The sequence below is a fragment of the Centruroides sculpturatus genome, unplaced genomic scaffold (assembly GCF_000671375.1).
Source record: "Centruroides sculpturatus isolate CEXI.00-Female unplaced genomic scaffold, Cexi_2.0 scaffold780, whole genome shotgun sequence".
NCBI lineage: Eukaryota > Metazoa > Arthropoda > Arachnida > Scorpiones > Buthidae > Centruroides > Centruroides sculpturatus.
In genome coordinates, this window is record NW_019385021.1 from 85209 (window position 1) to 97698 (window position 12490).

At 30.5% G+C, this 12490-nt stretch overlaps 1 protein-coding gene across 5 annotated transcripts in view; it reads left to right on the forward strand.

The window, feature by feature from the left end:
* LOC111633541 (sulfate transporter-like) overlaps positions 1–12490 on the forward strand; it is an 84245-nt gene that overhangs the window by 40644 nt on the left and 31111 nt on the right. For all 5 annotated transcript variants that reach the window (XM_023378124.1, XM_023378125.1, XM_023378122.1 and 2 more), the window contains 3 exons: positions 2591–2755; positions 3788–3943; positions 4707–4789. In XM_023378124.1, the coding sequence (XP_023233892.1) occupies positions 2591–2755; positions 3788–3943; positions 4707–4789 (404 nt within the window). The remainder of the gene's footprint in view (positions 1–2590; positions 2756–3787; positions 3944–4706; positions 4790–12490) is intronic.

Genomic DNA, 12490 nt, shown 5'->3' on the forward strand with positions numbered 1-12490 from the left:
AAAGTATTTTTCTGAGGTCTGTCTTATCAGGTAAATTACTGTACACAGTGTATTCATTAATTTTCATTTTCATGTAGTAAAGGCTCTATGCCTTCATAAAGGACGTACTTTTTCTTTGTTTAAGGGTATTTGGGCAGTTTATTCTCTGTTGTATTCTCAAACAAACAATACATACAAGTACAGTACAATATTTTCTGAGGAAACACGCATACTTATCTTTTTTTAACCCCATTCCCGATAACCCGGCATTTTCACAAACTCGGCCACCCTTCGGTCCACATTAGGCCGAGTTTTTGAGGCTCTACTGTATTAGAAATACCAAAAACTTAATTAATCAATCAATATATATTATAAAGTGCCGCTAAAATTCAAAAACGTGCCGCTAAAACTCAAAAACGAATCCTGGTCCAATCAAGGGAGTTATATGGTGTGGTAGCCCTCTATTTCCCATCCATGAAGAAGGTTCCTGTTTTTACCTGAATGGCATGCTGTTGAAGATAAGGGCTGGAAGTTTTGCTCTCTAGAAATTTCTAGAACAGTCCAGAACATTCAAGAGCATTCCACAACATTCCAGAATGTTCCGGGATGTAATAGGAAATAATAGAAAAGCTTACAAAAAATTTAAAAAACTATTAATCTTTATTTATCTGACCATTGCCTGCCATGTATTATATTATATGAATATAGTTTAGTTACCGTTATTATGTGGTGGTGTAGAGGACAAATAATGGATTACAAATTAGTAACAATGAAAAAACAGGATTTTATTTAGTTACTTTCCATGTGGTCCTTCTTACACCTGGTTCTTTTGGATCCCAAACTATGGTAAATGTATATTTTCAACACAGCCTGATATACTCTTTATATTTACAAAGGCAGGAGACATGTGTTCGCTACAATACAAGGTTTACTTTGAGAGATATCTCCGTAATATTACAACTAACCTAAACTACCTTAACCTAACTTACATACTAAAGAAGAAGAGTGAAAAATAAGATATACGAAGGGATAAGACAAGTATAAAGGAAAGATTGGTGGGGTACCCGGGTAATTCGACAGTCTCTGATCTTTTCTATGTTGGAACTTGTGCTTAATTCCTTTCTCTCGGTTCCTTTCTGTATCGTTTCTTGAGGATTCAAAGTGTTCTTGAAGCCCTCAATCTGGATGTCCATCTCATTTGTCCATTCTCAGACGACTTCAAGTCTCTCCTTTGTCCCATTCAGCGACAAACTTTGACTTCTTTTCTTCATCTGCTCTCCTTGAACGCTGACCAGAAAGTGTCTTTTTCCTTTTCCGGATGCCCTCAGGGCTTCTTAGTATCCCTTTGTTTTTCTCCCTTCGTCCTTGGACAAAGGTTGTCCCCCACCCATAGAGAAAGAATAGGTTAGCAAGTTCTAGAAACAGACGTGAAAGACAAAAGAACTTATAATAAAATAAAACTTATACAAAGACATGGCGTACCACCACAATTATTTGTACAGTATATACTTCAGATATGCTTTCTTCCTTTCTTTTTTGTCTTGCTAGTTTATTGCCCGGGAGCAATAAACCAAGTGGGAATCAAGGAGTTATATATAATAGCTGGACAGAAGAATGGGGAAATCTCTTTTCCTTTGGAGGTGCTTGCATGTATGGAAGGAAAGTTTGAGAAGAAGCTCACTAGATCATGGTAACCATGAAGTTTACATGAGATTGGGACTGTAGAATCACTAACAGATGGAAATTTCAGTGATGGGAAGGATTTCCTGACACTGAATCATTTCCAGTTTACATTTAGAAAGAGAACATTATCACTTTCATCCATCATTTTGGATACAGAGGTATATCTCCAACTTTGATTTTTCTAATTTCTTTCTTATATTTCTGTTTTCTCCAGCTTTAGGATTGGTTTAAGATAGATATTTTTAGATCATGAGTTGATTTATAAAATGGTTGTTATGATTTTCTAATGGAAATCACAAAATAGATGCAAATTGCTAAATAGACATAAATTTTCTACTGGAAATCATGAAAAAAATGTGACATACTTGTTGGGTTCATTTATAAATCTGCATAAATGAATAAATTCTCACAATCTCTCAGTGACAAAAAGTAAAATATATCACTTTTGTTAAGTTTTAGTATTTACTGTGATTGTCCCTCCTTTGTGTTTTATAACTGCTTCAAGTCTTTGGGAAAATGAGCTCATGAGTTTTGAAACTGATCTGGACTTACTTGGGATCAAATGTTTTTAAGTTGTTGCTTTAGATTAGTAAGATTTATTAGTTTTTCATCTTCTAATTTTTCTCCACATAACCCCACAAATTTTGATAATCAGGAGAGTTGGCTGGCCACTCCAGAACATCTATGAAATTCTTCTGGAACCACTGAGTTGTTACATTTGCAATATATTAATGTATATTCTATATATTCTTCTAATGTAAATGCAAAACCCAATTGAAAGAATTTATTAAAATAATTTAATTGTTCTTGAAAGCAGACATTTTGTATTTTTATGTGCTATATGATTAAAAGAAAATAATAATGATGTAAAATGAATCAAAATCTTAAATATGATCAAAATATTTACATGTTTCTTATACTTTTACAGTTTCTGTTTGGAGTTTTAAAGTTGGGAATATTAACTTTCATACTGTCAGATCAGTTGATTTCAGGATTTACTTCAGCTGCTGCAATACATGTAGGAACATCACAAGTGAAAGATTTATTTGGGATCAATGTTGGCATCCATACTGGACAATTTCAATTAATACAAGTAAAGTAGTATAATTAAGTTTTTCTTATAATTTTATTCAAATAAAAATGAAAATTTATATGGATATAAGAAATAAGAAATTGTAACATACATCATGCTAAATTGAAATTTTTGATCCAGTCAGTTAATTGTTATTTTGTTACTTTGCATATTACATTTAAATTAATAATTACTTTAGACATTGAAGTATCTTGTAAATGATTATAAAATTGAAAATTGTTTAATTTTTTAATTAAAAGACACTTTTAATGCATAAAGTCATTCCTAATATTTTACTTTAAAGGGATAAATTTGCTAAATACTAATTAAATTATAGTGATTTTATTTAAAGTAATTTGCTCACATAATTGATTAAACAAAAAGATTTAAAGGTTTAATGGTAGTTATGCAATATAGGAACATTCAAACTAACATCTTTATAATTGGTTATGAAACTGGAATACAACTATTATAAATAAAATTGTCTGTGTGTAGATATATTTATAATTTAGAGGTTATTGTTATATTAACTAATGAGCAATCATTTATAAAGTTTGTATATTTAATATTTTAACATTATCATTTCTATAAATAGTGAAATAAAAAAATTAAAATATTGCTTTTTCTGACTTCATTAATGTATTTATTAAAATTCAAATTAAAGTTATAGAAATCTCAAATTATTAAACTAAAATATATTTTGGAATTCATTTCTCAATCTTCAATTAATTCTCAATCATTTTTTACTTAAGACATTTATATTCTTCAGAGAAATGTTTTTTGTTAAAAATAAATCAGTTTATAAAACAAAATTCTCTTACATTAATAAATAATTTGTTAATTCTATTATTTATATTAAATTGTGATACTCTTAGCACTGTATCATTATTATTTAAATAGATAATTTATATTACTGTTTAAGTAGCATTGATTATTATTAATTTTAATAAAAAAATACAATAAATAAATAATAATAAATTTGTGAATAAAAAAAATCAATTTTTAAATGCAGTGTCAAATAATTAAATTAATTTATAATTAATATTATTACAGACATATATTGATATCTTTAATGATTTGAAGAATACAAATTTAGTAACTCTGTCAATATCAGCAATTTCCCTTTTTACGTTGGCAGTTGTAAAAGATCACATTAATGATAGATTTCAACATAAAATGATAATGCCTTTTCCAATTGATCTTGTTGTTGTAAGTATAAAATATATTATCAAACCATGTGAATAATTTTTGTTTGTTTATATAATATCTGGGCAGCCGGTCACTTATTAACATTTAAAAACTTTAAAAAGTTCACAAAAATAAAGGCAAATCATTAATCACCTCTATTCTTAAACAATTTATAATTTAAGTATTTTTAAAATTTGTATTAGATTTAATAATCGTAAACTGAGTCTTTTGCAGCAAAAATAAAAAAAAAACAGATCGATTCTAGCCCGATTTTAAAGCGAGTTATCGCAATTTGATATTACACTCAGCGAAGACTCGTTATACTGTACGAGAAATCGTGTTTGCCCACGCGAAAAATAACAGCGACAAAACCTTTCAAAATTAATTTCGCTAGAACAAATTGTGCTAATTGTACAACTTTTGTATTTTCCGTAACTATTTCATTTAGATATTGTTGCAAATGCATGTTTTTATGAAATTTAGAAAATATTTTTATGGTCTGCTTTGTATTTTTTGGTTGCTTTGTTTCATGCGCAGAAAACATTTATATCTAAACTATTAGCAAGAAATTTTAATAGTTTCTATAATCTTTTAAGCGATGTTCATTTTTATATTAGGTGATCGGTTTAAGCCTAACACACGACTACATCACATTAAAAATTGAAAATAAAATTAATATGTAAAAATCTAAGAAAAGTATCTGTTAAATATTGAAAAAAAAAACCTATTTGTGAGTAAAATGAAGTAAAATCTTTTTCAATTGGTCGATTTACANTCATTTTAGGTAATTGTTGGAACACTTGCTTCTTATTACGGAAACTTTAATACTAAATATCATGTAAAAGTTGTAGAAACTATTCCATCAGGGTAAGTGTAAAAAATATATTGCATGTATAATTGCTTATTAAAATGTAACTTATAACAGATTTAAACAATTTATTCATTATTTCTGTATTCTATGTTATGCACAAAAAACATATATAAATACAGTTTTCAAAAATTTATTCTCATTTCAAAAATAAATGTTTTTACTCAATTTAATGGTTTTAATACTGTATATCTATTCTTCTCATCAATAACAAATTGGCTATTATAATCAGAATTTAAAAAAAATATATAATGTAGAAAATATAAATATTAATATGAATATGCTAACAATAAGAAAGATATAATTAAAGTATTGCTATAATGAATTATAATTTTTAAATGATATATAGAACAACAACTCTCTCACCAATCACCACCTAGTTGTAGTGCTCTCACCTAGTTGGCTCAGTAATTCTGATGAACCACAGAGCTATGCTGGCTGGAGCATTTGTTTCTGGTAGGATCACTCATGCCAATAAGCTCTATGGGGAGAAATGAGGCCAAGAGTGACAAAATCCACATCTGTGGAGATTTAACCATAGTGATAACATGATCCAAGAGCTTTGATGATGACTGGGTTAACAAGGTCCATGCTCATGAGTTAGGCAGGGGCTCACATTTGAAAAAATGTGTCATAGTCTCCCTTAGACACCAGTAGTGAAAGCAACACTGGTCCAAGTATGGCTAGTGCAATGCCCACACCAGTTGTGGGAAACTGACCTAACATTCATGTTTATGAGGCAATCCAGCCATAGACCACTAAGGCAAGTAAATCATGCTAACAGATGAAATGGACATCAGAAATGAACAAGTTTATCATCCATACTTACTACACCATCACAAAACTCAGTTGTCCCTGTACTCACTTATTCTTTTGGAGTTATACATTGGACATGCACAGATCTTGAGCAACTCCAAAGAAAAACAAGAATAACACTAACAATTACTAACAAAAAGAGGGTCAAACATTCAAATGAAATTTGGTGAGCCTGTAGCGTAAACACAATCAGTTCCTTGTCCAAATAATAGGACCCACTTCTCAAGCATTTTTGAAAAATGGACCTCTGAAAATTGAGTGTTTAGTTTATAAGTCATTGGAAATTTTATGTCTCCTCAGAATGGCAACAGCTGAGTGAATAACATGCTAAGAACTGGAACTAAGAGAACAATTAATTATTGATTTCAAAATAATATAAATTGTCACTGTACAGATCTGAACAAAATCTCTGAATTACTTATATGAAGAAGAAGTTATCGTCCAAAAGTGAATGGAATTATAATTTCATGCTAGTAAGCTAAAGTGAATAGGAAAAGTGGATGGCTCAGATTACAAAAACACCTGCCTGCTTCTTTAAGTTTAAGTTTTGATCCACAAAATTTTTAATGAGTAGTTTAAGTCAGAAATGTTGGGTTGTATCCATCACCATACAATATTGTCCCAATGTGGGGTTTATTATACTTGTAATAAGTATATTAAAAGGCTTTTTAACTATAATGCATATGAAAAGCTTATTCTAGATATCCTGATTAAATTATATATAGTTAGTATAAAATAATCATTATATAGATATTTTTTTAAGTAATTTAATATTTTTTAAAATAATTATTCTCAGATAAAATCAAATCTGAATTAACAGAATTTTACCATATTATTTATTAAATAATACTGATAAAGTTCTAATTTAAAAACTAGAAAGTTCAAATTTAAAAAATGTTCCAAAACAAATTTCGTTGTATACAAATTGAAAGCATTCGAGTTTTGTTCTTGAAGAAGGTCATTAAAAATGACCAAAAGCGTTTGAACAGATAATAAAATGGCTGCATATTAAAAAGTTTTGTTCAAGGTTTAGTTATTTTTACAAAGTGCAGTTAGAGAAGAGAATAATACTGATGATGTTTCATTCAAAAGTTTAAGACTTTGGGAGAGTATCTTAATTCTTAGTCATTCTTTAATTGCTGGAGATTGCTCAACCTCTTATTTTCTGTGATGTGTCATATAACAATGATGAACTAGCTACTGTGGTTAATCTGCTGAATTAATCAATACACCTTTAATCAGGGCTGTGGAATCGGAGTCAGAGTCGTGGAGTTTTGGTGTTTTAGCCGGTGTCAGAGTTGTCAAAAATTCTGCTGACTCCAAATCCTTTTTACTTCCCAACTTTTTATGTATATAAAACTGAAAAGTATTGAAATCGTGTCAAATTTGACCCTCCAAGTTTTTTTTGCAAATCTACACATACGTTTGAAGACCTCCCAAATCCCCCAAAAAAGTCAATAAAAGGGGAAAAATTCACGTGCATGTGTGTGTGCTGGCATCTAATTTGTTTAATTTCTTTATTTTCTGTTCTGAGATATTAAACAATATTTCAGAATGGGTAAAGTTTAAGAAACGAAATGTGACACTGTAGCTTGTGTAAAAGGGCATTAATACTATTAAATTTTGGTTCTTAATTAAAGGTTGACAGGGTGAAGACATAAAAGGGGTCATGTGTCATATCTCTTAATGAATATTTTATTTGTTATTAGCATTCAAAATTTAAAACATAAAAAGTAAAACTCGTCTCTACCCTCAAAGTAAGCTTTTTTGTCATTTTATAATAGTACAGTAAAACCCGTTAAGATGTTCTCGCCTAAGATGTCAGAATGTGTATGGGGTCACAATTTAGTTCAACTACTTTGACGCTTAATAACTAACTCCTGTGTTAAACTATCTGACTCCGATTCTAACCACTCTGACCACAGAAATTATTAGGCTTCAAACAGGATGAACAAAATCATGCCCCTACACAAAGTCTAATATTCATACGTATAGAAAAAAAATTGAATCTTTTGAATTATATCTCGAAATTTCAAGTTGTCCTGAGTCCAAAAATGTAAAAAATTGGGAGGTGTCATTTTTTGACCGAGTGTTACACTTTCCCTCTGTTATATATAACAGCGGAAAAGTAAAAATTATCAAATACATATTTATATATTGACTGTGTCATTATTTAGAGGAGTCTTTTAGCTTTGGAATAAAAAGTTTCTATATTCTATTTTTATTAGAACTCTATTTATTGAAACTTTTATTCTGAGGTCACATGATGACATCAGAATTTCTGGGTCTCTTTTGGTAACAAGAGACCTGGTCAGAGTCGGCGTCAAATGGTAAGGAAAAGTTGGAGTTGGAGTCGGTAGATTTTTACGCAACTTCACAGCCCTGCCTTTAATGAGACCTCTTCAGGCATACACAGGTGAAAGTGTCTATGATATCACACATACTATGCATAAAATTTTGATTATACAGTAGAATCTCATTTTAACAGATTGCTCAAGCCACTGAAAATCATCTGTTGTTCTGAGAATCTGTTATTCAAAACAATTTCCAGTTTTTAACTCCCATTCCCCATTGGCTTTGTCATACGTACATATGACAAAGATGATGAAAACTATGCCCATAAAGGAGCAAATTACATATGCTCATTAGCACTTCACTTGACTTCATGATTTGTTAAAAAACTCATCTGTCTTGATTTGTTATGAGGCCACATTTCTGCCTATTGAATATGACAACCACTTTATATTAGCAATGTCATTTACTGCCTGTTCATTTATGCTGAAACTCTTTGGGAATGTTTTTACAACTTAGAAAGACTTGATAGCCTCACTAAATTTTGGCTCTACACTTGGACCACCATCAGAATGTTCACTAGGTGTCTTCTCCTCAATTGTATCAGGCTTCTGACTATTTTTTTTTTGTACAATTTTTAAACTGTACAATACATATCTCAGATGTAACAAGTACATCATTGAACTTTACAAATTCCTGGAAACATTCAAATATTAACTAAATGTTGAAAAACATGAAATTTAAAATAGATGGTGCTATTCCAAATTACGAATCTACTAAAAGGAAGTAAAATTACATTGATTTGGTGGGATCTAGAGATAAAATCCTGAGAAATCCATTGTTTTCTGATCCATGAAAATGAGATTCTACTATATATTCACACATAGTATGAAAATTGGTAGCTTGTGATAAGCACTGAAAAACTACAGCACCAGAAGAAAAATAAAAAATAAAATCACAAGTATAAAATAATATAAATAATAATATATAATATACTTGTATATAATAATATAAAATAATAATGTTTTGATTTTTCTTTTCCATCTTATGATGAAGGGATATTCTGAGACACTAGACTCTCTGTACATGTAATTATTGTTTTCTATATCTTGTTTACATTCATCCATCATCCATCAATATGCATTTTGTGTTCTTCACACATCAGTTCACTAAAATACATACTGTTGTTACATTATTGCACAAACAATATTAAAGCATTATCAAAATTTTCTTAGACATTTTGACAAATTTTGGTGTAAAACTTTATGCTGTTTTTTTTCTGTTTTTTTTAATTACATTAAATATCATCTAAAATTCCAATTCATCTGTTTCCTGTAAATTTTATACTATTAAATTATTTAATATTTTGTGTACACTTTCTGTACATTATAATATAGAATTTTACATACCTTAATAGCTTGCATTAAAAGATGAACGAATGTAAACAAGATGTAGAATTAAATAAATGGACGTACAGAAAGTGTAGTGTTTCAGAATATCTGGAGCTGTGGAGTCGGAATTGCAGTCGTTGAGTTGGAGTCGGGAGGAATTTTTGGCCAGAGGAGTCAGAGTTAGGAAAAATGTGTTGACTCCAGCATTTTAAATTTAATTTAGTTTTTTTTTATTTAAATGAATGAAAAGTAATTTATATTTATTAATTTTTTAAAATGTATTTATATTTTGTTATAATTTATTTATTTTAAATGCAAAATGCAACAATTTAATTTATTAAATATTAGTGATGTAACGAATATTCGGTTACTATTCGGTATTCGGCCGAATACCGAATATTTAATCATTATTCGGCCGAATACCGAATACCTAAAAACAGGAGTAAGAAATAACAAAAACACAATAAATTAATCATTTTGGTATTTAGATTTAATGTTGTCAGGTTAGTGTTGTTTGTTTATATTTATTTATAACTTATAACATGAACAAAATAAAAAATAATAATAATATTAGTCACATGTATTCACAATTTATAATTACAAAGATCAGCACACGTACACACCTATTCGTTCGAGAATCATTGCACACATGTGAGGGTCTGACCCTGCCTATCCTTTTTAAGTGCTTGTCTTTGCTCTTTCCTTTCTCTTTCCTCCATCTCTCTAGTCCATGTATGCCTATGCATACATCATAATACATGCTCACGATACTTTCGATTCGTCACTTTTCTGTTGTAGTTTTTCCATTTTATAATTACGTGACTCATAGCCTGGTGATAACAGAGAAAAGAGACAGATAAAATGTCGCTATATGTCACAGTTATGATTTCACAGATTCGAGACAGCTTGGTAGCCCGAACAGTCCCAGGTTTTCGCCCGTGCACGCTAAGTGACTTTCATTACAGGCATTTAGCTTTCCGAAGTCTATGACAACAATTGTTTGGCATTGACAACCGCAAATTTCACACCAATAACCTGCCTCGACTTGTTTGATTATGTTACCAACTCAATTTCATATTTATTTTCACATTTTCACTTCGCGGTCCTTCTGTTCTTTTTCCGTTATTTACACATGTAGGTCATTTCATTGTTATCCACATTTGATATCATTTATCACATACTGCCATGACACTGATGTCTGTCTGCTACAACTGTCAATAATTAATGCAATTGGCGAAGCGTAGTGACATTGGGCCAATAGAGAGCAGGGTCCTTGCCATAATGCGGTTTGCGTGCCAATTTTCGTACATCGTTAATCAAGCCGAATAGTTTGGCCGAATATTCGGCTATTCATTGCAACACTATTAAATATGTAAAGGAAAAGGTGATATTATGGAACACTGCGGGTATTATGGAACCACCCCATTTTGAACTGATAATAAAGATGAACTGTAGCGGATTGTGGCTGAACTGAACTAGGCTGACATCCATAGCAACGGGAAAACCCATTTTACTTCAATTAAACGGTTGTCCGTATTTAATCAGCAAATTTGTTTTTTTCAAAATTCGCAAGTTATGAATGCTAAATGAATTTAATTATTTTTAAAATATAAATCATGTAGTTGTAGGTTCACTGATGAATGTATTCCATTCCAGAGACTTAGGGGTACATATTAATCTGTGTGATGTTCACATTTTTTAAATTTCGGTCTTGACAGACATAAGTTAATTCAAGATGGCAATGCGTGAAATACGGACCCCCATTGGTGCTTTTAAAGTAATATGGAACTCAACTCCTCCGAACTCTCTCTTTGCAAGCAGACATTTGTCCGGAGCAATTTGTGAAAAAGACACTAGGTAGAAAGTTAATTCTTCCTGAGAATATCGAAAAAAAGCTGCTGGAATATATATTGTTGATGGAGGTCATATTTTTTCTATTATAAAAGCATTTTTGCGATAAAATACATTGGAGTAAATAATTTTGTAATTATTTAACATTTTTTGTACTTTCCTATTTCTTTTTGGTACATTAAAGCATTTTTTGAAAATATACAGTAAAGTTCCATATTACCACCCAATTTTCTCTAAGCCTACTTTCTGACTTTTTGTACAAAAGCCTTGAAAAACCATTATTATAGTTACACTAGCAAAAAATCCAATTAGGAACATTTAGTTTAATAGTTACCAGTTCTTTCTGCACAAAAAATGTGGATGTAGTTATGATACCTTGTTTACAATTCACTAAAATGTAATTGGAGTTCCATAATACTACCTTCTCCTCAGTGGCGTGCCGTCATTAGAAGCAGTGGAAGAGCCGCTTCCCTCGTATTTTCTAAAAAATAAATACATATTAATTTTAATTATATGAAAATAATCGCACAATATTTTATTATAACTGCATTATGTATCTTATTACAAATTTCTAAAAAGCAATTTTTTTTTCATGTGTAGTATTACACGTGAAAAAAAAGATTGCTTTTGTATATTCGAATATTAGTGGCAGAGTGGAATCTCTGAACTTTTCAGATTCCAAAAAGCCAGATTTGCGCATGCGCTTTACAGAGCACCAACCTCACCTGGTTTAGCTGGTGGAAGCCTACGACCTTGGGTGGAAGCTGCACACATATAACGATTCCAATTCTATCCAGGACCGGTTCTGGGCTGTTAGCCACCCACCCGCTAGATATTTGGCTGCCCTCACCCGATTACATGAATCACAAGTAGATTTATAACTTAACCCAACTGATAAGAATTTACTGGTATGTTTTTATGATAGTTCTGTATAGTTGACAGGAATTAAAAAAATCCATTAAAATATTTGATATATTTATTCCACTCTCCGATTTTATATTATTCACGGATTTCGATGTTAAACCAGTGATATTACGATTTCGTACATCCCATCTTTAAAGGGATGTAGAAAAAAACGTGTACAATTGTTGTATAATGTTAAAAAATTAACCGTTACTTCGACAGCGTCATTTACAACTAAATTTAACGAATGAGAGAGATGCACGAGGTACAGAAAAAGCTCTAGAATTTATTTTTTTTAAATTTACGATTTATGTATCCATTTGTCATAAAAATTTGTCTTTCCATTTTTTTCCTGTGACTACAAATATTCGAGTACAAAGTAACTGGTTTTGACTTATTTCTACTTAAGAAGTAGTTAAATAATTAAGCGATTAGGGAATTGGGGAC